A 515-nucleotide genomic window follows, 5' to 3' on the forward strand; every position below is an offset into this window, starting at 1 on the left:
TTCGTGTGTGTCTGTGAGTGTGTGTATTTGTAATATTAATGGTTCGTGTGTGTCTGTGAGTGTGTGTATTTGTAATATTAATGGTTCGTGTGTGTCTGTGAGTGTGTGTATTTGTAATATTAATGGTTCGTTTGTGTCTGTGAGTGTGTGTATTTGTAATATTAATGGTTAGTGTGTGTGTGTGAGTGTGTGTATTATGTGTAATATTTATGGATCATATGTGTGTGTATGTGTGCCGTGTGTGTTTGTGTTTGTGTGTGTGTGTGATGTACAATGCAGTTGGTTCATGTGTGTGTAATTGTGTGTGTGTTCACAGCGCTCAACAAAAGTCAGAGAACACTAACAAGAGGAAGCTGGGCAACCAGGTGAGTTATTCCTGCACACTTGTGGTTGTTGTTGTTGTGGTTGTTGTTGTTGTGGTTGTTGTTGTTGTGGTTGTTGTTGTGGTTGTTGTTGTTGTTGTGGTTGTTGTTGTGGTTGTTGTTGTTGTTGTTGTTGTTGTTGTTGTGGTGGTT

At 39.2% G+C, this 515-nt stretch overlaps 1 protein-coding gene across 1 annotated transcript in view; it reads left to right on the forward strand.

The window, feature by feature from the left end:
- The window catches only part of LOC101863954 (dynamin-1), a gene marked incomplete at its 3' end in the record, with an annotated part of 29,215 nt that overhangs the window by 12,193 nt on the left and 16,507 nt on the right, over positions 1–515 (forward strand). The window contains 1 exon segment of the mRNA XM_013090720.2: positions 317–365. Within this exon segment, the coding sequence (XP_012946174.1) occupies positions 317–365 (49 nt within the window).

This window comes from Aplysia californica, unplaced genomic scaffold, assembly GCF_000002075.1.
Source record: "Aplysia californica isolate F4 #8 unplaced genomic scaffold, AplCal3.0 scaffold01439, whole genome shotgun sequence".
Lineage (NCBI taxonomy): Eukaryota > Metazoa > Mollusca > Gastropoda > Aplysiida > Aplysiidae > Aplysia > Aplysia californica.